At 50.2% G+C, this 19,977-nt stretch overlaps 3 protein-coding genes and 1 pseudogene across 3 annotated transcripts; all 4 read left to right on the top strand.

Annotated features, from left to right (window-relative positions):
* ORNANAV1R-PS3015 (vomeronasal 1 receptor ornAnaV1R-ps3015 pseudogene) lies at positions 3,528–4,247 on the top strand (annotated as a pseudogene).
* ORNANAV1R3010 (vomeronasal 1 receptor ornAnaV1R3010) lies at positions 7,608–8,537 on the top strand. The gene has a single exon (NM_001253402.2). It carries the CDS (start codon positions 7,608–7,610, stop codon positions 8,535–8,537), a length of 930 nt encoding a protein of 309 aa, NP_001240331.2.
* A 5,771-nt stretch (positions 8,538–14,308) lies between these two features.
* Positions 14,309–15,256, top strand: ORNANAV1R3011 (vomeronasal 1 receptor ornAnaV1R3011). Its single transcript, NM_001253403.2, has one exon. The coding sequence runs from the start codon at positions 14,309–14,311 to the stop codon at positions 15,254–15,256; it is 948 nt and encodes a 315-aa protein (NP_001240332.2).
* A 3,243-nt stretch (positions 15,257–18,499) lies between these two features.
* On the top strand, positions 18,500–19,429 carry LOC114807583 (olfactory receptor class A-like protein 1). Its single transcript, XM_029053730.1, has one exon. It carries the CDS (start codon positions 18,500–18,502, stop codon positions 19,427–19,429), a length of 930 nt encoding a protein of 309 aa, XP_028909563.1.
* Positions 19,430–19,977: the final 548 nt, after the last annotated feature.

Raw genomic sequence — 19,977 nt, forward strand, 5'->3', positions numbered from 1 at the left:
AGAGAATCCCTTGTGGAATTCCAGAGGGGACCAGATATCCCGATTTGGGGAGCACCGTGCTGTTGTTGGGGGTTCTGGCCCGGGTCCCACAGCCCCGCTGGCTCTCCCATAATGGCTCCCTGCCTACAGCGGCTGTCCTGCCCTTGCCCAGTTCCACACATGCGAGAAACTCCCTCTACCAACCTGGAAGAAGCATCATCATCGTCATCTAATATTTGTGAATATAAATTTGCCTCAAACAGAGACTCCTCACCATCAGATTTAAAGCGCTCGATCACCTGGCTCGCTTGTAGCTCATCTAGCTACTCTCCTCTTTATGGCGCGGCCCACGAACCTTGCTCTTCCATCGCTAACCTGGACTGGAAGCACCTTGTGGGCAGGGAATGTGTCTGTTTATTGTTATAATGTACTCTCCAAAGCGGTCGATACGGTACTCTGCACAGTAAGCACTTAATAAATATAACGGACTGAATGACTGAGCGTCTCTGTTGTATTGTACTCTCCCAAACGTTTAATACAGTGCTCGGGGAATGTGTGTGTTATATGGTACTCTCCCAAGAGCTTAGTACAGAGCTCTGCACACAGCAAGCACTCAATAAACGCCATCGTATTGCCACCTTTCGCCAGTGGTTTCTCTGATGAACAACCAGCAGCGGGTAATTTTAGCGGGACTCGGGGTTTGGTGGGATGAGGGGGAATCCGGTTATTTCCAGGGTATCCCTGCAGGCCCGTCACACCGGATTAATGCTCACAGATCTACACACCTACTAATCGTCCCCCGAGGGAGGGGGAGAGATGAGAAGAGCAGCTGTTAAATGCTGCCTCCGACGTATCCTACCCGAGTCGGGCTCCCCGTGAACTTCCCTCCCGGACAGCATGACCACTGGAGAATCGTGAGTAGGATAAAATCATCTCTCCGATCGTGGCATTTCAGGGGTTTCAGTATTAAATCTGAGGCTTCTAGAGAAGTAGTGTGGCTCAGTGGATGGAACACGGGCTTGGGAATCAGAGGGATGTGAGTTCTAATTCCTCTTCTGTCACTTCTCTGCTGCATGGCCTTGGTCAAACCACTTCACTTCTTTTGGCCTCAGTTCCCTCTTCTGAAAAATGGGGATTAAGGCTGTGGGACCTGAGCTGTTTCCAACCTGATTATCTTGTATCTTGCCCCGTGTTTAGTATGGTGCCAGGCACATAGTAAGTGCTTAACAAATAGCATTTAGAAAACCCCCCGACACACACCCGACTCCTCTCACTCATCTGCTTTCTCCCGACCGCTTCCTCCTGGAATCCTGCCTGCAACTCCCTTCCCACTCCTATCCGACAGACCGCCACCCTCCCCGGCCAAAATCTCCACTTTGAAAATCATATCTCTTCTAGAAAGCCTTCTCTGACTGCTCAACTTCTTTCACCTCCCCACGTGATTCTCCTTCCCTCCGGTGTCTTGTCTTCATATCCACTAAAGCACTCTGATACTCACCCCGCTCCAACAGTATTTATGTGCACCAATCGGTGGTATTTATTGAGCCCCCTACATTACAATCCCAGCTCACCCACTTTTCAGCTGTGTTATCTTGGGTAACTCTCTTATCTTTTCTGCGTCTCAGTGCCCTCATCTGCAGAATGGGGACTTAATACCCGTTCCCCCTTTAGACTGTGAGCCACTTGAGGGATCTAATGATCTTGTATCTACCCCAGCACTCGGCACAGTGCCAGGTACATAGTAAGTGCCTAACAATTTCCGTTATTATTCTTATTATTCTTGAGAGAAAGTACAGCGCAACGGAATTGGCAGACACACTCCCTGCATTCAAGCAACTTACAGTCTAGAGGGGGGAAAACGGGCATTAATATAAATAAATTATAAATATGAACATACAAGCTGTGGGACTGAGGGTGGGGTGAATATCAAGTGCTTAAAGGGCAACAATAACTGTGGTATTTGTTAACGGTAAATGTGGTATGTGCCAGGCACTGTGCTAAGCACTGAGGCAGATATGAGGTAACTGGGTTGGACCCGGTCCCTGTTCCACATGGGGCTCACCACCTTAATCCCCATTTTAAAGATGCGGTAACTGAGGCACGGAGAAGTGAAGTGACTTGGCCCAGATCAAACAGCAGGCATGAGGCAGAGCTGGGATTAGAACCCACGTCCTTCTGACTCCCAGGCCCGTGCTCTATCCACTAAGCCACCCTGCTTCTGATGAGATCCAAGTGCAGAGCTGAGGCAGAAGGGAGGGGGAATTGGGGGAAAGAGGGCTTAAGGGGGGAAGACTTCTTGGGGAAGACGTGATTGTAATAAGGCTTGGAAGGTGGGAGAGTGGTGATCTGGCAAATTTGGAGCGGGAGGAAGGTCGGTTCAAAGGGAGGAGGTGGGAAAGGGGTTAGTGGCAAGTTCGGGTCACTGTGAGTAAGCTGGCACTCGCAGAGCAAAACGGGTGGGCTGGTCTGAAGTAGGAGCTCAGTGATGATGATGGTATTTGGTAACAGCAGATAGGATAAGTGATTGCATTAGCCTGGTAGCCGTTTGGATGGAGAGGAAAGGGAGGATTGTAACACTGCCGTGAAGGTGGGGCCGACGGGATTGAGTGACGGTGTGAATACGGGGGTTGAATGAGACAGAGGAGTCAGGGATAATGCCAAGGTTATGAGCTCGTGAGAAAGGAAGGATGGTGGTGACGTCTGGGTGATGGCAGAGTGAGAAGGAGGACGGGGGTGTGGGTGGGAAGATAAGGAGCTCTCTTTCGAACATTTCACTCGCTTTGCTCCTCTAATGCCAACCTACTCACTGTCCCTCCATCTCATCTGTCTCGCCACTGACCTCTTGCCCGCCCACCTCCTGCCTCTGGCCTGGAACCTCCTCCCCCTCCTTTTATGCCAGACCGCCACCTCCCCACCTTCAGAGTCTTATTAAAAGCCCGTCTCCTCCAAGGGGTCTTCCCTGATTAAGGGCTCAATTCTCCTACTCCCTCTCCCTTTAATGTCGCCTTTGCGCTTGTCTCTACGTCTTTGAGCTGTTGCTATTCACCCCACCCTCTGCCCCACGGCACTTCTGTCCCTAGCCTTGATTTATTCATTTATATTAATCTCCGTCTCCCACTCAAGATTGAAGATTAAATGTGGGCCGAAAACACGTCTGCCACATGCTTAGCACTGCTCTGCACACTATAAGCACTCAATTAAAACCACTGATTGACTGATAGACTCTCTGAATATGTATTCAAAGAACTTTCTTTGCCTCTCTCTTCATTTCTCCAACTTCTTCATCCCAGATTGTTCTACAGGAAACCTCCGCTGGTTCTAACTGACAGGTCGAGTGGATGAAGGCCACCGAGCTCTCCTTCGGGTTGGCGTTTCTATTACAGATCGGCATCGGGATCTCGGTGAATCTATTCCTCGTCCTCTTTTATTCCAGCACGGTCACTGCCAGCCGCAAGTCCAGCCCCTCAGACTTGATCCTCATCCATCTGGCCTTCTCCAACGCCGTCATCCTCCTCACCTTTGGACTCCCGGAGACCCTGTCGGCTTGGGGACTGAGAAATTTCCTCAGCGACGGCGGATGTAAAATCCTCATGTACGTGTACAGGGTGGCCCGGGGCCTGTCCATCTGCAGCACCTGCCTCCTGAGCGTCTTCCAGGCCGTCACCATCAGTCCCGGCACCTCCCGGTGGGCCCGGATCAAAGCCAGGCTGCCCGGGTGCGTCCTTCCCTCCTGCCTCCTGTCCTGGGGTCTCAGTCTGCTCGTAGATTTAGACACCCCGTTTAACATCACGGGCCCTCGGAACAGCAGCGTCGTCAGAATCATGTTGGATCTTAAATATTGTTCGAAGGTCAGTGAGAGCGCAGAAACCACCCTGCTCATCGCCGTCGTGCTGTCCCTCCGCGATCTGTTCTTCGTGGGGCTCATGAGCTTGGCCAGCGGCTACATGGTGTTTGTCCTGCACAGGCACCACCGGCGGGTCCGACACCTCCACGGGCCCGGACGCTCCCCCGGCGAGATGCCCGAGGTCCGGGCGGCCAAGAGGGTGGTGGCCCTGGTCACCCTCTACGTCCTCCTCTACGGGCGACATTCCATCATGCTGAGTGTCATTCTCAACCAGAAGGAAAAGTCTCCTTTGCTGACGAGCAGCCACCTGGTGTTTTCAATCGCCTTCTCCTCCGTGAGTCCGCTCCTGATGCTTCACAGCGACCGCAGAATAAGGACAATCTGGAAAAGGGAATCCGTTGGTTCCCGTGTGAATTCCTCATAGAATTCCAGAGAAGCTGCCTGCCTTCCCAAAGAGAATCCCTTGTGGAATTCCAGAGGGGACCAGATATGCCGATTTGGGGAGCACCGTGCTGTTGTTGGGGGTTCTGGCCCGGGTCCCACAGCCCCGCTGGCTCTCCCATAATGGCTCCCTGCTAACAGCGGCTGTCCTGCCCTTGCCCAGTTCCACACATGCGAGAAACTCCCTCTACCAACCTGGAAGAAGCATCATCATCGTCATCTAATATTTGTGAATATAAATTTGCCTCAAACAGAGACTCCTCACCATCAGATTTAAAGCGCTCGATCACCTGGCTCGCTTGTAGCTCATCTAGCTACTCTCCTCTTTATGGCGCGGCCCACGAACCTTGCTCTTCCATCGCTAACCTGGACTGGAAGCACCTTGTGGGCAGGGAATGTGTCTGTTTATTGTTATAATGTACTCTCCAAAGCGGTCGATACGGTACTCTGCACAGTAAGCACTTAATAAATATAACGGACTGAATGACTGAGCGTCTCTGTTGTATTGTACTCTCCCAAATGTTTAATACAGTGCTCAGGGAATGTGTGTGTTATATGGTACTCTCCCAAGAGCTTAGTACAGAGCTCTGCACACAGCAAGCACTCAATAAATGCCATTGTATTGCCACCTTTCGCCAGTGGTTTCTCTGATGAACAACCAGCAGCGGGTAATTTTAGCGGGACTCGGGGTTTGGTGGGATGAGGGGGAATCCGGTTATTTCCAGGGTATCCCTGCAGGCCCGTCACACCGGATTAATGCTCACAGATCTACACACATACTCATCGTCCCCCGAGGGAGGGGGAGAGATGAGAAGAGCAGCTGATAAATGCTGCCTCCGACGTATCCTACCCGAGTCGGGCTCCCCGTGAACTTCCCTCCCGGACAGCATGACCACTGGAGAATCGTGAGTAGGATAAAATCATCTCTCCGATCGTGGCATTTCAGGGGTTACAGTATTAAATCTGAGGCTTCTAGAGAAGTAGTGTGGCTCAGTGGATGGAACACGGGCTTGGGAATCAGAGGGATGTGAGTTCTAATTCCTCTTCTGTCACTTCTCTGCTGCATGGCCTTGGTCAAACCACTTCACTTCTTTTGGCCTCAGTTCCCTCTTCTGAAAAATGGGGATTAAGGCTGTGGGACCTGAGCTGTTTCCAACCTGATTATCTTGTATCTTGCCCCGTGTTTAGTATGGTGCCAGGCACATAGTAAGTGCTTAACAAATAGCATTTAGAAAACCCCCCGACACACACCCGACTCCTCTCACTCATCTGCTTTCTCCCGACCGCTTCCTCCTGGAATCCTGCCTGCAACTCCCTTCCCACTCCTATCCGACAGACCGCCACCTTCCCCGGCCAAAATCTCCACTTTGAAAATCACATCTCCTCTAGAAAGCCTTCTCTGACTGCTCAACTTCTTTCACCTCCCCACGTGATTCTCCTTCCCTCCGGTGTCTTGTCTTCATATCCACTAAAGCACTCTGATACTCACCCCGCTCCAACAGTATTTATGTGCACCAATCAGTGGTATTTATTGAGCGCCCTACATTCTAATCCCAGCTCACCCACTTTTCAGCTGTATTATCTTGGGTAACTCTCTTATCTTTTCTGCGTCTCAGTTCCCTCATCTGAAGAATGGGGACTTAATACCCGTTCCCCCTTCTCCTTAGACCTGTGAGCCACTTGAGGGATCTAATGATCTTGTATCTACCCCAGCACTCAGTACAGTGCCAGGTACATAGTAAGTGCTTAACAATTTCCCTTATTATTCTTGAGAGAAAGTACAGCGCAACGGAATTGGCAGACACATTCCCTGCATTCAAGCAACTTACAGTCTAGAGGGGGGAAAACGGGCATTAATATAAATAAATTGTAAATATGAACATACAAGCTGTGGGACTGAGGGTGGGATGAATATCAAGCGCTGAAAGGGCAACAATAACTGTGGTATTTGTTAACTGTAATTGTGGTATGTGCCAGGCACTGTGCACTGAGGTAGATGTGAGGCAAGTGGGTTGGACACGGTCCCTGCAAGGGACTCTCGGTCTTAATCCCCATTTTAAAGATGTGGTAACTGAGGCACAGAGAAGTGAAGTGACTTGGCCCAGATCAAACAGCAGACATGAGACAGAGCTGAGATTAGAGCCCACGTCCTTCTGACTCCCAGGCCCGTGCTCCAGCCGCTAAGCCACCCTGCTTCTGATGAGATCCAAGTGCAGAGCTGAGGCAGAAGGGAGGGGGAATTGGGGGAAAGAGGGCTTAATGGGGGAAGACCTCTTGAGGAAGAGATGATTGTAATAAGGCTTGGAAGTTGGGAGAGCGGTGATCTGGTGTATTTGGAGGGGAGGGGAGGTCCAGGTCAAAGGGAGGAGGTGGGAGAGGGGTTAGTGGTGAGGTTGGGTCACAGTGAGTAAACTGGCACTCGCAGAGCAAAACGGGTGGGCTGGTGTGAAGTAGGAGCTCAGTGATGATGATGGTATTTGGTAACAGCAGATAGGTTAAGTGATTGCATTAGCCTGGTAGCCGTTTGGATGGAGAGGAAAGGGAATATTGTAACACTGCCGAAAAGGTGGGGCCGACGGGATTGAGTGACGGTGTGAATACGGGGGTTGAATGAGACAGAGGAGTCAGGGATAATGCCAAGGTTATGAGCTCGTGAGAAAGGAAGGATGGTGGTGACATCTGCGGTGATGGCAGAGTGAGAGGGAGGACGGGGTGTGGGTGGGAAGATAAGGAGCTCTCTTTCGAACATTTCACTCGCTTTGCTCCTCTAATGCCAACCTACTCACTGTCCCTCCATCTCATCTGTCTCGCCACTGACCTCTTGCCCGCCCACCTCCTGCCTCTGGCCTGGAACTTCCTCCCCCTCCTTTTATGCCAGACCGCCACCTCCCCACCTTCAGAGTCTTATTAAAAGCCCGTCTCCTCCAAGGGGTCTTCCCTGATTAAGGGCTCAATTCTCCTACTCCCTCTCCCTTTAATGTTGCCTTTGCGCTTGTCTCTACGTCTTTGAGCTGTTGCTATTCACCCCACCCTCTGCCCCACGGCACTTCTGTCCCTAGCCTTGATTTATTCATTTATATTAATCTCCGTCTTCCACTCAAGACTGAAGATTAAGTGTGGGCAGAAAACACGTCCACCCACTCTGTTACAGCATACTCTGCCACATGCTTAGTACACTGCTCTGCACACTATAAGCACTCAACAAGAACCATTGATTGATTGATAGACTCTCTATATCTCTATATATTCAAAGAACTCTCTTTGTCTCTCTCTTCATTTCTCCAACTTCTTCATCCCAGATCATTCTATAGAAAACCTCCGCTGGTTTTGATAGGTCGAGTGGATGAAGGTCACCGAACTCTCCTTCGGGATGGCGTTTCTATTACAGATCGGCATCGGGATCTCGGTGAATCTATTCCTCTTCCTTTTTTATTCCCGCACGGTCACTGCCAGCGGCAAGGTCAGCCCCTCAGACTTGATCCTCATCCATCTGGCCTTCTCCAACGCCGTCATCCTCCTCAGCTTTGGACTCCCGGAGACCCTGTCGGCTTGGGGACTGAGAAATTTCCTCAGCGACGGCGGATGTAAAATCCTCATGTACGTGTACAGGGTGGCCCGGGGCCTGTCCATCTGCAGCACCTGCCTCCTGAGCGTCTTCCAGGCCGTCACCATCAGTCCCGGCATCTCCCGGTGGGCCCGGATCAAAGCCAGGCTGCCCGGGTGCGTCCTTCCCTCCTGCCTCCTGTCCTGGGGCCTCAGTCTGCTCGTAGATTTAGACGCCCCGTTCAACATCACGGGCCCTCGGAACAGCAGCGTCATCAGAATCATGTTGGATCTCAAATATTGTTCGAAGGTCAGTGAGAGCGTGGAAACCACCCTGCTCATCGCCGTCGTGTTCTCCCTCCGCGATCTGTTCTTCCTGGGGCTCATGAGCGTGGCCAGCGGCTACATGGTGTTTGTCCTGCACAGGCACCACCGGCGGGTCCGACACCTGCACGGGCCCGGACGCTCCTCCGGGAAGATGCCCGAGGTCAGGGCGGCCAAGAGGGTCATTGCCCTGGTCACCCTCTACGTCCTCCTCTACGGGCGACATTCCATCATGCTGAGTGTCATTCTCAACCAGAAGGAAAAGTCTCCTTTGCTGACGAGCAGCCACCTGGTGTTTTCAATCGCCTTCTCCTCCGTGAGTCCGCTCCTGATGCTTCACAGCGACCGCAGAATAAGGACAATCTGGAAAAGGGAATCCGTTGGTTCCCGTGTGAATTCCTCATAGAATTCCAGGGAAGCTGCCTGCCTTCCCAAAGAGAATCCCTAGTGGAATTCCAGAGGGGACCAGATATCCCGATTTGGGGAGCACCGTGCTGATGTTGGGGGTTCTGGCCCGGGTCCCACAGCCCCGCTGGCTCTCCCATAATGGCTCCCTGCCTACAGCGGCTGTCCTCCCCTTGCCCAGTTCCGGTCACGCCGGAAACTCCCTTTACCAACCTGGAAAAAGCATCGTCTTCATCATCTAATGTTTGTGCAAATAAATTTGCCTCAAACAGAGACTCCTCGCCATCGGCTTTAAAGCGCTCATTCACCCGGCTCGCTTCTAACTCATCTCGCTACTCTCTTCTTTACGGCGCAGCCCACGCACTTTGCTCTTCCATCGCTAACCTGGCCTGGAAGCTCGTTGTGGGCAGGGAATGTGTCTGTTTATTGTTATATTGTACTCTCCCAAGCGCTTGATACGGTACTCTGCACAATAAGCATTTGATAAATATAATGGACTGAGTGACTGAGCATCTCCACCAACTCTGCTACATTGTACTCTCCCAAGCGTTTAATACAGTGTTCGGGGAATGTGTATGTTATATTGTACTCCCTCAAGAGCTTAGTACAGAGCTCTGCACACAGCAAGTGTTCAGTAAATGCCACTGGTTGATCGTATTGCCACCTTTCACCAGTGGGTTCTCTGATGGACAACCAGCAGCGGGTGATTGTAGGGGGACTCGGGGTTCACCGAGTCCCAGGTTTGGGGAATCCGGTTATTTCCAGGGTATCCCAGCAGGCACGACACACCGGATTAATGCCCACAGATCTACACACATGCTAATCACCCCCCGAGGGAGGGGGAGGGATGGGAAGAGCAGCTGATAAATGCTGCCTCCGACGTATCCTACCCGAATCGGACTCCCGGCGAACTTCCCTCCCAGACAGCATGAGCATTGGAGAATCGTGAGTAAGACCAAATCACCTCTCCGATCATGGTGTTACAGGGCTTTCTATAGGACATCTGAGGCTTCTAGAGAAGAAGTGTGGCTCAGTGCATAGAGCACGGATCTGGGAATCAGAGGGACGTGGGCTCTAATCCCTATTCTGTCACTTACCTGCTGCGTGGCCTTGGTCAAATCACCTCACTTCCCTTGGCTGCAGTTCCCTCTTCTGTAAAATGGGGATTAAGACTGTGAGATCTGAACTGTTTCCAACCTGATTATCTTATATCTTGCCCAGTGCTTAGCGTGGTGCCCGGCACAAAGTAAGTGCTTAACAAATACCATTTAGAAAACCCACCCCCCCAACACACACCCGGCTCCTCTCACTCATCTACTTTCTCCCGACCGCTTCCTCCTGGACTCCTGCCTGCAAGTCCCTTCCCACTCCTGTCTGACAGACCGCCACTCTTCCGGTCGAAAACCTCCACTATGAAAATCGTATCTCCTCTAAAAAGTCTTCTCTGACCGCTCAACTCTTCTCACCTTCCCGCTTGATTCTCTTCTCCTTTGGTGTCTTATCTTCCTACCCACTTCAAGTACTTTGATACTCACCTCACCCCTCTAGCACTTATGTGCATCCGTACACCAATCAGTGGTATTTATTGACCGCTCTACATTTTAATCCCGGCTCTGCCGCTTGACTGCTGAGTTACCATGGGTAAGTCACTTATCCATTCTGTATCTCGGTTGCCTCATCTGCAGAATGGGGATTTAATACCTGTTCCCCCTTCTACTTAGACTGTAAACCCCATGTGGGATCTGATGATCTTAGTACAGTGCCGGGAACATTCGGTAAATGGTTAGCAATTTCTATCGTTATTCTTATTATTATTGAGGGAAAGTACAAAACCACAGAGTTGGCAGACACATTCCCTGCATTCAAGCAACTTACAATCTAGGGGGGAAAACAGACATTAATATAAATAAACTATAAATATGTACATACAAGCTGTGGGACTGAGGGTGGGGTGAATATCAAGTGCTTAAATGGTAATAATAACTGTGGTATTTGTTAATAATAATTGTGGTACGTGCCAGGCACTGTGCTGAGCACTGAGGTAGATACGAGATTACTGGGTTTGACACGGTCCCTGTGCCGCTTGGGCTCACAGTCTTAATCCCCATTTTACAGATGCGGTAACTGAGGCACAGAGAAGTGTAGTGACTTGGCCAAGATCAAACAGCAGACGTGTGGCAGAGCCGGGCTTAGAGCATCTGTTCATTTCTACACCAAGGTCACGAAAGCCTCTCATGCGATTGCGAGATCGGAGTCGTTTGAAAAAATTCCGTAACACTCACAACATGCTTACAGTCTACTAGTTAGTAATTGGACTGTGCATGGAACAAAACACGTTAAAATGCTTTGAGAGCTCTAGAGTAACACGGCTGTAGTTATCTTTCTGAAGAAGTGCGAATGTATATATGGAAGTAACGTGAAATGATTTTAATATACCTGAAAAGATTGGTGATCGATTCAGAATCTTTAAATAAATAAACTATCCATCTGAGAGAATTATTTATCTTAATATCTAGAATTAGAGGATGAGCCCATTGTTGAAATTCAGTAAATATTCAATCATATTTCAGTGGCTGTTTTCTCATATTTTGTATTTTGATCATACATCAAAATCAGCGTGTCTAGAAGTATTGAAATAAGGAAATTTAACATGTCCAAGTTGAAATCTTACTTGCCCCAAAGAACACACGTAACCTTTTTGTCTACAAGTTGGGGAGACAAACTAAGCCTCTGAAAGCCTAGTCTTCATTCTGAGTAAGATTTTATTGGATCAAAACAAAAGATTATAATAAAAGGCAGAAAGGCGGATGAAGAAAGGGTGTATTTAAGAATGATAATCACTTTAAATCAGACTGTAGAAGTATGCTCAGTAAAGGTGCTAGATAAGATTGGCTTAATATAACCAAGGGCATGGGAGGAAAGAGACAGATTCCACTGGGACCTCAAGATCTAATCTTGTTCATTATTTAACAAACGCCGACGAGGATCATTGTGGAAATAAGGCTATCACAGAGCCCAGCCCAAAATTTAGATCTCGAGAAGGTCAGATTAACCAATTTTCCAGTAAAGCAGTGTGGCCTAGTGGAAAGAGCACCAGGTTAGAAGTCCAAGGACCGGGTTCTAATCCCGACTCTGCCACTTGTCTGCTGTGTGACCTCGGGCAAGTCACTTAACTTCTCGGTGCCTAGGTTACCTCATCTGTAAAATGGGGATTAAAACTGTGAGCCCCAGGTGGGACAAGGACACTGTTCATCCTGATTATTCTCTTCCCCTAATTCTCTTCCCCTCTTCAAAACCCTACTTAAAGCTCACCTCCTCCAAGAGGCCTTCCAGACTGAGCTCCCCTTTTCCCTCTGCTCTGTCTGCTCCCCTTCTCCCCCCCTTCACCTCTCCTCAGCTAAGCCCTCTTTTCCCCCCTTTCCCTCTGTTCCTCCCCCTCTCCCTTCCCCTCTCCTCAGCACTGTGCTCGTCCGCTCAACTGAATATATCTTCATTACCCTATTTATTTTGTTAATGAGATGTACATCACCTTGATTCGATTTATTTGCTGTTGTTTTAATGAGATGTTCATCCCCTCGATTCTATTTATTGCTATTGTTCTCGTCTGTCCGTCTCACCCCTTTAGACCGTAAGCCCGTCAAAGGGCAGGAACTGTCTCTGTCTGTTACCGATTTGTACATTCCAAGCACTTAGTACAGTGCTCTGCCTATAGTAAGCACTCAATAAATACTACTGAATGAATAACTCCCAGGCCACTAGGCCACACTGCTTCTGATAAGATCCAACTGCAGAGCTGAGGGAGAAGGAACTGGGGGAAAGAGGGCTTAATGGGGGAAGACTTCTTGGAGAAGAGGTGATTTTAATAAGGCTTGGAAGTTGGGAGAGTGGTGGTCTGGCCTATTTGGAGGGGGAGGGAGGTCCACGTCAAAGGGAGGAGTTGGGAGATGGGTCAGCGATGAGATCGGGTCACAGTGAGTAAGCTGGCACTCGAAGAGCAAAACGAGTGGGCTGGTCTGAAGTAGGAGATTGGTGATGACGACGATGACGATGTTACTTGTAGAGAGCTTACTCTGTGCCTAGCACTATTCTGAGAACTGGGGTAGATAGAATTGAATCAGGTAGGACGCAACGAAGCAAGGTAGGAGGGGCTGAGCTGATGGAGCGCACTGAAGCCAGTGATAAGAAGTTTCTGTTTAATGCAGAGGTGGCCGGGCAAATACTGCAGCAAGTGCTTAGTTCAGAGCTTAGGTATCTAGCCACAATTCATTTATTTATATCAGTATCTGTCTTCCGTTCTCAATTGTAAGCTCATTCTATACTAATTCTTATATTGAACTCTCCCAAGCGCCTAGTACTGTGCTCAGCACACAGTGAGCACTGAATAACTATGACTGACTAATTGATTAGGAGGCATGGCTGATGACCCCTGAAGGACTTTCTCCCAGAACTTACATTTTCCCATTTGAGGGCTTTCGGGACAGAGCCCCATTGCCATTACACTGGATCATCTCCCTTCTGAGGCTTCAGAAAAAAACTCCAGTTTAATCATGATCTGTAAAATTTTGCCCACTAGATTCATTCACTCACTCATTCGATCATATTTACTGAGCGCTTACCGTGTGCAGAGCACTGTACCAATCTTTTGGGATAGTGCAGTACAGCAATAAACAAATTCCCTGCCCACAGCGAGCTCGCCGTCTAGACGGGGAGACAGACACCAAGAGAAATAAATAAATCTCAGTTAGCTGCATAAGTGCTGTGAGTTTGGGAGTGGGGATAAATAAAGGGAGCAAGTCAGGATGATGCAGAAGGGAGTGGGGAAACATCTCCCCAACATTATTGTAGTAAAATCATTTGGGCAGCACTGTGAAGTATGGATTGGAGTGGGGACAGATAGAAGGCTGGGAGGGTCAGCAGGGAGGCTGGTACAGTAATCAAGGCGGGATAGAATAAGTGATTGTATTAACATGGTAGACGTTAGGATGGATAGCAGTGTTGTGAAGTGGGACCGACGGGATTTCGTGATGGATTGAATAGGTGAGTTACCTGAGGTTACGGGCTTGTGAGACAGGAAGGATGGTGGTGCCGTCTACGGGGAATGGAAAGTGAGAGGGAGGACGGGGTTTGGGTGGGAAGATAAGGAGCTCTCTTTTGATCACTTCACACACTTTGCTCCTCTAATGCCAGCCTACTCACTGTACCTCCAATCTCATCTATCTCACCACTGACCTCTCACCAACGTCCTCCTTTTGGCCTGGAATTTCCTCCCCCTCCATATATGCCAGACCTCCACTCCACCACCTTCAGAGCCTTATTAAAAGCCCATCTCCTCCAAGAGGCCTTCCCTGATTAAGCCCTCTTTTCTCCGACTCCCTCTCCCTTCTACATCGCCGATGCACTTGGCTCCGCACCCTTCAAGCACTCACTAGTCACCCCACCCTCGGCCCCCCAGCACTTCTATCCATATCCCCAATTTATTGATTAATATTATTGTCTGTCTCCCTGTTCAGACCGAAAGCTCACTGCAGGCAGGAAACAGGTCTACACATTCTGTCAGACTCTCGTAAACCTGAAAGTGGTGCTCTGAGTACCGTAAATGCTCACTAAAAATGATTGATTGATTGATACTATAAATGCATATTCAACGAATTCTCTCTGTCTCTCTTTCTCTTCATTTCTTCAACTTCTTCATCCCAGGTTGTTCTACAGGAAGCCTTCTCTAGTTCTAACCGAAAGGTCGAGTGGATGAACGCCACCGAGCTCTCCTTTGGGATGGTGTTTCTATTCCAGATGGGCATCGGGATCTCGTTGAATTTATTCCTCTTCCTCTTTTATTCCCGCACGGTCACTGCCAGCCGCAAGTTCAGCCCCTCAGACTTGATCCTCATCCATCTGGCCTTCTCCAACGCCGTCATCCTCCTCAGCTTCGGACTCTCGGAGACCCTGTCGTATTGGGGACTGAGAAATTTCCTCAGCGATGTCGGATGTAAAATCCTCATGTACGTTTACCGAGTGGGCCGGGGCCTGTCCATCTGCAGCACCTGCCTCCTGAGCGTCTTCCAGGCCGTCACCATCAGCCCCGGGACTACCCGCTGGGCCCGGATCAAAGCCAGGCTAGCCAGGGGCGTCGTCCTCTCCTGCCTCCTCTCCTGGGGCCTCAGTCTGCTCGTAGATTTAGACGCCCTGTTCAACATCACGGGCCCTCGGAACAGCAGCGTCGCCAGAATGATGTTGGATCTCAAATACTGTTCAAAACTCAGTGACAGCGCGGAAACCACCCTGCTCATCGCTGTCGTGTTCTCCCTCCGCGACCTGTTCTTCGTGGGGCTCATGAGCTTGGCCAGCGGCTACATGGTTTTTGTCCTGCACAGGCACCACCGGCAGGTGCGACACCTCCACGGGTCCGGACGCTCCTCCGGGGAGATGCCCGAAGTCCAAGCGGCCAAGAGAGTGGTTGCCCTGGTCACCCTCTACGTCCTCCTCTACGGGCGGCAGTCCGTCATGCTGAGCGTCATTCTGAACCGGAAGGAAAAGTCTCCTCTGCTGACGAACAGCCACCTGGTGTTTTCAATCACCTTCTCCTCCATGAGTCCGCTTCTGATGATCCACGGCGACCGGAGAATGAGGACGTTCTGGAAAAGGGAATCTGCTGTGTCCCACGTGGATTCTGCAGTAGAATTCCAAGGAAGCCGCCTGCCTGCCCAACGAGAGAATTCCTAGTGGAATTCCAGAGGGGACCAGATATCCCGATGGGGGGAGCACCGTGATGATTTTGGGGATTCCAGGCTGGGTCTCCCAGGCCCGCTGGCTCTCCCATAATGGCTCCCTGTTCACAGCGCTAGTCCTGCCCTTGCCCAGTTCCAGCTCTCCCAGATACTTCCTTCACCAACCTGGAAAATCAACATCCACTAATACTTATGAATATAAATTTTCCTCAAACAGAGACTCCTCACCGTCGGCTTTGAGGCACTCAATCACCTTGACGCGTCCTAGCCCACCTTGATACTCTCCTACTACAGTCCAGCCCCAACACTTTGCTCCCCTATCACTAACCTAGACCGTAAGCTCTTTGCGGGCCGGGAATGTGCCTGTTCAGTGGTATATCGTACTCTCCCGAGCGTTTGGCAGAGTACTCCGCACAGCATAAGCACTCAATAAATATGATTAAATGAATGAATGAAAAAACTTCTCACTGTGCCTCGATCTTGTCTATCTCACTGCCCACCTCGCGCCCACGTCCTGCCTCTGACCTGGATCGCCCTTCCTCCTCATATCTGACAAACAATTACTCTCCCCGCCCTTCAAAGACTTACTGAAGGCCCATCTCCTCTAAGAGGCCTTCCCTGACCAACCCCTCCGTTCCTCTTTTCCCACCTCCTTCTGCATCACCCTGACCTGCTCCCTTTATTCATCTCCCCTCCCAGCCCCAGAGCCCCTGTGTACATAGCTGTAATATATTTATTCATATTAACGTCTGCCTCTCCCTCTCGACTCTAAGCTTGTTGCGGGCCGGGAATGTGTCTGTATATTGTTGTGGGATGGTTTCCACAGCACTTGGTACAGAGCCCTGCACACGGCAAGCGCTCGGTAAATGCCATCGATTGTATTGGCACCTTTCGCCAGTGGCTTCTCCGATGGACGACCAGCAGCGGGTAACCGTAGGGGGACTCAGGGTTCATCCAGTGCCAGGTTTGGTGGGATGAGGGGGAATCCGGTTATTTCCAGGGTATCCCAGCAGGCCCGTCACACCGGATTAATGCTCACAGATTTGCACAGCTGCTAATCGCCCCCCGGGGGAGGGGGAGAGATGGAAAGAGCAGCTGATAAATGCTGCCTCCGACGCATCCTACGCGAATCGGACTCCCCGTGAACTTCCCTCCCAGACAGCATGAACACTGAAGAATCGTGAGTAAGACAAAATCATCTCTCCGATCATGGTCTTATAGGGATTTCTGTAGGAAATATGAGGCTTCTAGAGAAGTAGTGTGGCCTAGTGGATAGAGCATGGGCCTGGGAGAACTAGGTACATATCTGTAATTAATTTACTTATATTAATGGCTGTCTTCCCCTCTAGACTGTAAGCTCCTTGTGGGCAGGGAATGTTTATTATTATATTTTACTGAGTAGAGTGTTCTGCGCACAGTAAGTGCTCAATAAATACAATTGACTAGCCAAGTGACTGAGTCAGAAGAACCTGTGTTCTGTCACTCGTCTGGTGCGTGGCCTTGGGCAAGTGAAGGATGCAGTTTGCATCCTGGTAAGCGTCTTGGTAAGATATGCATCGACGTGTCTCTTCCTGTGATGGCAACCGGACGGATGGCAACCGGACGGACGAGACCAAGACCAAATGTTTACTCAACCTTGGGCCCGGGTGAGACACCTTCTAAGAACGGAATACAAGGGAACTGTAATTGACAGATTAGGATAATTAAGGGGAAGACGTCCAACAAGTAGAGTAGAAAAGGCTGGGGGCAACACCTGTTCCTTTTAGGTGGAAAGGAAGGTAGAGACAGCCCGGCCCGAGGGATTTATTAAGGTGGGATGCCCTTGCTGGTGCAGCCTGTTAAGGACCTGGACACCGAACAAGACTAATCATCTTGCGGTAGAAGACCCTGTTGGGAGGGAAAGAGTTGTATTACTACTATTATTATTAATATTACTACTAATAAGAAGAATCATATGTTTTGAGTGTTTTCTCTGTGCAAAGCACTGTACTAAGTGCTTGGAAGAAAACAGTAGAATATAGCACACACTTCTGTGATAAAGCTGAATCTTTGACTTTCTGTTGATTGCAACCTGAAAATTAAAGTATCTAGTTTCTTACTAAATGGGGGCAACCATTCCCTCTGCAGCCCCGAGACACGAGCCCTCTAAAATAATCTCGGGTAATGAGTTACCCTCTCAGCAGCGTGGCTTAGTGGAAAGAGCCCGGGCCTGGGAGTCAGAGGTCGTGAGTTCTAATCCCCGCTCTGCCACTTGTCGCTGTGTGACCTTAGGCAAGCGGCTTCACTTCTCTGTGCCTCAGTGACCTCATCTGTAAAATGGGGATGAAGACTGTGGGCCCCACGTGGGACAACCCGATTCCTCTGCATCTACGCCAGAGCTCAGAACAGTGCTTGGCACATGGTAAGCACTTAACAAATATCATAATTATCGTGCCTCCACCTCTCTATCTCGCCACCGACCTCTGGCCCATGTCCTGCCTCTGGCCTGGAACTCCCTCCCCGTTCATCTATGCCACTCCACCACTCTTCCCACCTTCAGAGCTTTATTTCACTCCCCCTCCAAGAGGCCTTCCCCAATTAAGCCCGCTTTTCTCCAAGTTCTTCTCCCTTTTCGTTGCCTATGCTCTTCGCTCCGTACCCTTTAAGCACTTGTTATCACCGCACCCTCCATCCCCGAGCATTTCTGTGCACATTCCTAATTTGTTCATTCATGTTAATGTCCATCTCTCCCTCTACCTGTAAACTCGCTGTGGGCAGGGAACATGTCTGCCATCTCTGTTATGTTCTACTCTCCCATGTGTTTAGAGTAGTACTCTGTACTCTGTAGAGAAGCAGTGTGGTTCAGTGGAAAGATCACGGGCTTTGGAGTCAGAGGTCATGAATTCGAATCCCAGCTCTGCCACTTGTCAGCTGTGTGACTGTGGGCAAGTCACTTCACTTCTCTGGGCCTCAGTTCCCTCATCTGTAAAATGGGGATTAACTGTGAACCTTACGTGGGACAACCTGATGACCCTGTGTCTATCCCAGCGCTTAGAACAGTCCTCTGCACATAGTAAGTGCTTAACAAATACCAACATTATTATTATTACCTAAATGCTCAATAAAAACCATTGATCGATTGACGCTATAAATACACGTTCAACGAACTCTCTTTGTCTCTCTCTTCATTTCTTCAACTTCTTCATCCCAGATTGTTCTACAGGAAACCTCCTCTAGTTCTAACCGAAAGGTCGGGTGGATGAAGGCCACCGAGCTCTCCTTTGGGATCGTGTTTCTATTACAGATCGGCATCGGGATCTCCGTGAATCTATTCCTCTTCCTCTTTTATTCCCGCACGGTCACTGCCAGCCGCAAGGTCAGCCCCTCAGACCTGATCCTCATCCATCTGGCCTTCTCCAACGCCGTCATCCTCCTCAGCTTTGGACTCCCGGAGACCCTGTCGGCTTGGGGACTGAGAAATTTCCTCAGCGACGGCGGATGTAAAATCCTCATGTACGTTTTTCGAGTGGCCCGGGGCCTGTCCATCTGCAGCACCTGCCTCCTGAGCGTCTTCCAGGCCGTCACCATCAGCCCCGGGACCACCCGGTGGGCCCGGATCAAAGTCAGGCTACCCGGGTGCGTCCTTCCCTCCTGCCTCCTGTCCTGGGGCCTCAGTCTGCTCGTAGATTTCGATGCCCTGTTCAACATCACGGGCCCTCGGAACAGCAGCACTGTACAAATCGTGTGGGATCTCAAATATTGCTCAAAAGTTAGCAACAGTGCAGAAATCTCCCTGCTCATCACCGTCGTTCTCTCCTTCCGGGATCTGTTCTTCGTGGTTCTCATGAGCTTGGCCAGCGGCTACATGGTGTTTGTCCTGCACAGGCACCACCGGCGGGTCCGACACCTCCACGGGTCCGGACGCTCCCCCGGGGCGACGTCCGAGGTCAGGGCGGCCAAGAGGGTGGTGGCCCTGGTCACCCTCTACGTCCTCCTCTACGGGCGGCAGTCCATCATGCTGAGTGTGTTGCTAAACAGGAAGGAAAAGTCTCCTTTGCTGGTTAGTAGCCACGTGGTGTTGTCATTCACTTTCTCAGCCATGAGTCCGTTCTTGATGATTCACAGTGACCGGAGAATTAAAACATTCTGGAAAAAGGGATCTGCGCTTTCCCACGTGGATTCCTCATAGAATTCCAAGAAAGTTGCCTGCCTTCCCAACGAGTCCCAGCGGACCCCCAGAGGGGACGGGGTGTCCCAATTTGGGCAATCCCACACTGATTTTGAGGGTTCTGCCCTGGCTCCTACAGGCCCACTGGCTCTCCCGCAACACCTCCCTGCTAATAGTGGCAATCCTGACCTTGCCCACTTAGCGGGCCAGGAATTCCCTTCACCAACCTGGAAAAATTATAATTATAATAATCGTTAAAGGACTTTCTATGTGCCAAGCACTGTTCTAAGTGTTAAAATGGACACCAGACTATCAGGTAGCATAGAGTCCATGTCCCAAACGAGTCGCACGGTTTAAGGGGGAGGGAAAAAAGATATTTAAATGGAGCAGGTCAGGGAAACGTAGAAGGGAGTGGAAGAAAAGGAAATGAGGGGCTTAGTCAGGGAAGACCTCTTGGCGGAGATGTGCCTTCAGTAAGGCTTTGAAGGGGGGGTGGCTAATGATCTATCAGAGATGAAACGCTCCACCACTTGTCTGCTGGTGTCACCTTGGGAAAGTCACTTTACTTC

This window comes from Ornithorhynchus anatinus, chromosome X3, assembly GCF_004115215.2.
Source record: "Ornithorhynchus anatinus isolate Pmale09 chromosome X3, mOrnAna1.pri.v4, whole genome shotgun sequence".
In the NCBI taxonomy this organism is placed as follows: Eukaryota; Metazoa; Chordata; class Mammalia; order Monotremata; family Ornithorhynchidae; genus Ornithorhynchus; species Ornithorhynchus anatinus.

Excerpts from the sequence above, each read along its gene's own strand:
- ORNANAV1R3010 (NM_001253402.2), top strand. The coding sequence starts at position 7,608 with ATGAAGGTCACCGAACTCTCCTTCGGGATGGCGTTTCTATTACAGATC.
- ORNANAV1R3011 (NM_001253403.2), top strand. The coding sequence starts at position 14,309 with ATGGTGTTTCTATTCCAGATGGGCATCGGGATCTCGTTGAATTTATTC.
- LOC114807583 (XM_029053730.1), top strand. The coding sequence starts at position 18,500 with ATGAAGGCCACCGAGCTCTCCTTTGGGATCGTGTTTCTATTACAGATC.